Raw genomic sequence first — 4,076 nt, forward strand, 5'->3', positions numbered from 1 at the left:
CACTCAGCCACTCAAACCAGTTCTCCTTTTTCCTCAACATCTGTCCGCTAAGCCAAACTCATGGTCCTTTTATTAAATAACATTTTAGCTTTATTCAGTAGTTCGCTTATCTCCCATCCCAAGTCCATCACTGCTCACACTTAGCATCTGGAGAGGCCACGTGGCCACTCCACGGCTTGGCTTTCCAGTCTGCGCCTGGCCCTTGTGGTCCAGCCTGCTCAGCGTGCAGATCGAGGAACCTGAGATTCAGGGGAAGGGTTCGTTCACGGACGAGGCGTGCTCTTCGGCAGCCGTCTTCCCGAGTGGTGGTGGTCACACCTCGGACTCGCGCGGCGGGGCGCGCGCGCGCTGGCAGCCGTACAACCATTGGATGACGCGCGCGTTGCGTTCCACCACCGACACCGTGGGGCGTCCGTCCCGCGCGGACCCCGCAGCCTCTGAGCCGCCGCCGCCACCGCCCGCACAGTCCGGGCTACCTGCGTCCCTGTCGCTGGATGTCCAATCGCTGGTGTCCCCGGAGCCGGGAGGCGGCGACGTTGGGACCTGCGGACCGTGCTCTGCGCCCCAGCTCTGCGGGGAGAAGCGCTCGGCGCCCAGCACTTCCACCAGCGCTCGCTCCAAGCCGCAGTAGTTGAAGAATCGCTCCTTCTCCGACAGTGGCAGCGAGCACGTGGGGCACAGCGCGCGCTTTCCTGTCGCCTCCGGAGTCTCCGGGGACCCGGCCCACACCGCGGGAGCCCCAGGTCTCTCTGTAGGTGCCGGACTGCTCGGGGCAGCGTCCCGGGTGGCACCCAGGAAAAGGCGTCGTACTAGCCCCTGGCCCTTGGCGTTCTCTTTGTTTACTGAAGCCTTGCAGTCCCTCTTCTGGCGGTAGAAGATAAGGGAGTCAGGTCTTGGCTGTCGCCTGCCGCTACCCCGGCGGGCAGGCCCAGGCGTTCTAGGCGATGCAGAGGCCCCCAGCTCATTGCAAGGGTGTGGCGTCAGTGGTCCCGGTCCCCCGCGCAGGGCTGGCTCCTGGCGGCGTACGATCACCTGGTGCGTCTTGACGTACTTGGCTTTGTCGGCCTCCAGCCTCTCCACGGCGCTGGGGGTTCGTCCCCTCGATGGTGTAGTGGGTGAGGCCAGGAGCATCTTCACGGAGCTGGGCAGGTTCAGTGCTCCATACACAGTTAAGGACACACAGGTAGCTGAGGAGCAGCGAACAATTCTCTGGAGTTCCTGGCGCCTGTAGGGAGAGAGGAATTGTCTGGAAGAGAGTAGGCTGTTCCTGTTCCTTTCCCGCAGGCATTCCTGGGTAGAGGATCAGCCAGTCACCCCTCCCCCACCACTCGGTGCCATGCCCAGGGAGCAGAAGGTAGAGCCTCCCTCCCAATCCTTTAGAGGCACTGGGTGGTTCTTGGGGAGGGGGCATCTATGCCCCTTTGAGAACATCCCGATCTGGCGGCTGGGTCTTGTACACAGGACAAGCAAGCGGGACACTTGGAAAGGAAAATCAGGCGGGTCCTAGCCCGATTCCCGAAATCGGCCTTAACCGGAAAAAATACCTCTTCCCAACAGTGTAGCTTCAAACCCAAGACAAGGAGGCTCCCCAGCCACAGGCTGACTGCAGCCGACCCACCCTTCCCGCCTCCAAGCACCGAGGTCAGGGACATAACCATAGGGTAGAAGCCTCTAGGAGCTGGTGCCAGCTTCCTTGCCCAGGCCCGGTAGGGCTATTCAGGAAGGAGAGGGAGGCGGTCCCCAAGCCATATCAGTCTGTGACTGCCAGCCACTCTATGCCCCTGCCAAGGGGAGTCTCAGAAAGCCTAATTGTAAACATCAACCCATCCAACAACCCCCACACTTCCATTTCAGAGGTCAGGACAGTGGGTTTATACGGGTCCTTTTGAGAGTTAGGGTGCCACCTTGGAACTCAGGTTTCTTGCCTTACTGTGCTGATCTAGATCAACTTGGATTCCCTGCTGACCTATTAGAAAGTTTCCTTCCAGGGTTTTGGTTTTTGATCTTGTTATAAAACGAAGCAGGAACTCCTAGTCTTACTAATCGGTTCCCTCCACCGATTCTTCCGAATAACTTGCACACCCAGAAATTGGCCCTCAGGGTCCCTGCCGCCTTCCCACCCAAAGTCCTCTGGCCTTTTCCCTTCACCTCCCCTGTGCTGAGGAAAAGGGCAGGAGGGAAGGTAAATCAAAAGCTGACAGTTTCCTTGTCAGCTAACAGAATGGGCCACCCACATGGCTCAACACACCCACCCCTGCCCTCCAATTTCCCGTTCCCACACTGCTGAGCCGGACAACCCTTGGATCTGGAGGTGACAAAGGAACAGACTAGGCAAGGGTGTGTGAAGATGGGTGCCCTCCACCCTTCCCAGAGGCCTTAGAGCAGAGATCATGGCAACCGCAGCCCCAATCCAAGCTGTTTCAGGTTCCATGGTCTGCACTGCCTTCCAGTATGTGGTAAATCTGACTAGAATGTGAATGGTTGAAACCGAGGCAGCAATGACAGTCTCCTGGTGGCCCCTCTCTATTCTCTCAGGGAAGATACTAGGCGAGTGGGTCAGATTCCAAGGTCCCAGGAGGCGCTGAGCCTGTCTGACTTCAGCGATGGCCTCTGCGTTTTCCTCTCTTTAGCCCTGAGCAGAGAGGCTATAAAAAGTCCCTAAACACAAGGACCAAAATAGTGTACTGTCCCCTGCCTGTTCCCTGTTTTCAAGGCTGGCTTTGATGTTTGACCACAGACGGCCCATCCTAGACTGGTAGCCAGTCGTGTCCTCTCTGCCCCACTGCCTAAACTCTCCCTGCCCTAGAGTTAGTAAATTCCAATTCGGTCCACTCCAGCTCAGGCTGAACCCTGGCGCTTCTAGGTTGGCACCAGCCTTCTTACCATCCTTCCAGGTTGCCCTCCCACCCAGAGTGGGGCTCTGCGTATGCTCACCTCTGTGTGGAGACGCTGACTTGCAGTGGTCCCTGGGCATGCCCAGACTGAAGGCAGAAGGGACAGCGGGGACAAGGGAGAAACTTTGGTGGCAGCCAAGCCTTACTCTCCACAGGAAAAGCGGAGAGCCTCCACCCCCTAGGTTAACTCTTCCTGACCCAGAGCTCAGACTCAATTAACTCCTTCCTGACCAGTCGTAATGTTGACAGGACCCTTGATCCATGTTCCTGCAACTTTACACTACAGATGGCTAGATAAACAGTCTCTGTCGGGTTCAATGGTTGTCATGGAAGCACCATAAACATGGGCTGAAGAAACAGCCCCAAACAAGACTTTCTGCGCTGCAGGCTCCCTCTGAAGTACCAATGCTCCGATGTAGGACAGAGGGCCGAAATGGGTGCCATGACATTTGCTCCCCCCTCCTCCCGTCCCCGGCAGGTTTAGACCTGTTCTATTGTCGGATGCCTGCTCTTCCTAGAAGGGAGCCCCAGTATCTGTACCCTAAGGGTGGGTGCAGTGTGTTAGAGGTGTGCAGGGAACATGAGGGTTGAACGAGAACTCAGGGGTACAGCCTTAACGATGACAAACGGAGCTAATGGGAAGGGTGTGACAGGAGAGATCTTCCAGGGCTAAGCCTCTACCCTACAGCCGCTACTTGGGAACTCTTAATTTATCTCCAGGGGAAACCCATCTGTAAGGGAGCCCCACCCCTCTCAGCAGGTGAACATCTCAGCACCCAGAGTTCAAAGACCGGTGCCCGGCTCTGGTCCTTGCCTTTCTCCCAGTGGTACCCACCCCCTACCAGCCCAACCACTTAGCATGAACCTTCTCCCTCCCTTTTAGCACTTCTGCACATTTGCATCCGTGCTCTCGGATCCCCGCTGAGCCCCCTCCCGTGAGATAGGACTCAGCAGGGATAGTAACCCCACTTACTGAGGAAGGAAATTAGTAAAGTAGGAGAGATTTGTGCAGACCCTCCGAATCCCCTCTCTCCTCTCTCTGCCCCCACTGTCCGTCTGGCAAGATCAAGAGTCAAAGACCCCAAAGCTCATAGCCTGCGGGTGGGGGGAATGCTATTACCATACCTGGACCCGAATAGGATGGGGGTGGAGTTAGCAAGGAGGAGAGGGAGGGAAGAGAGT

At 57.2% G+C, this 4,076-nt stretch overlaps 1 protein-coding gene across 2 annotated transcripts; it reads right to left on the bottom strand.

The window, feature by feature from the left end:
* On the bottom strand, positions 1-3,030 carry Fam110d (family with sequence similarity 110 member D). 2 transcript variants are annotated; one of them, XM_052177679.1, is made up of 2 exons: positions 2,935-3,030; positions 1-1,225 (listed from the first exon to the last, which is right to left on the bottom strand). In XM_052177679.1, the coding sequence occupies exon 2, from the start codon at positions 1,129-1,131 to the stop codon at positions 313-315; it is 819 nt and encodes a 272-aa protein (XP_052033639.1). In that variant the 5' UTR covers positions 1,132-1,225; positions 2,935-3,030; the 3' UTR covers positions 1-312. The 2 variants fall into 2 exon arrangements, with proteins under 2 accessions (XP_052033639.1, XP_052033641.1); XM_052177681.1 differs by having other exon boundaries at positions 1-1,246; positions 2,935-3,023.
* Positions 3,031-4,076: the final 1,046 nt, after the last annotated feature.

This window comes from Apodemus sylvaticus, chromosome 3 (assembly GCF_947179515.1).
Source record: "Apodemus sylvaticus chromosome 3, mApoSyl1.1, whole genome shotgun sequence".
Classification (NCBI taxonomy): Eukaryota; Metazoa; Chordata; class Mammalia; order Rodentia; family Muridae; genus Apodemus; species Apodemus sylvaticus.

Bases quoted from the DNA above. Each gene is read 5' to 3' on its own strand.
- Fam110d (XM_052177679.1), bottom strand. From the start codon at position 1,131: ATGCTCCTGGCCTCACCCACTACACCATCGAGGGGACGAACCCCCAGC.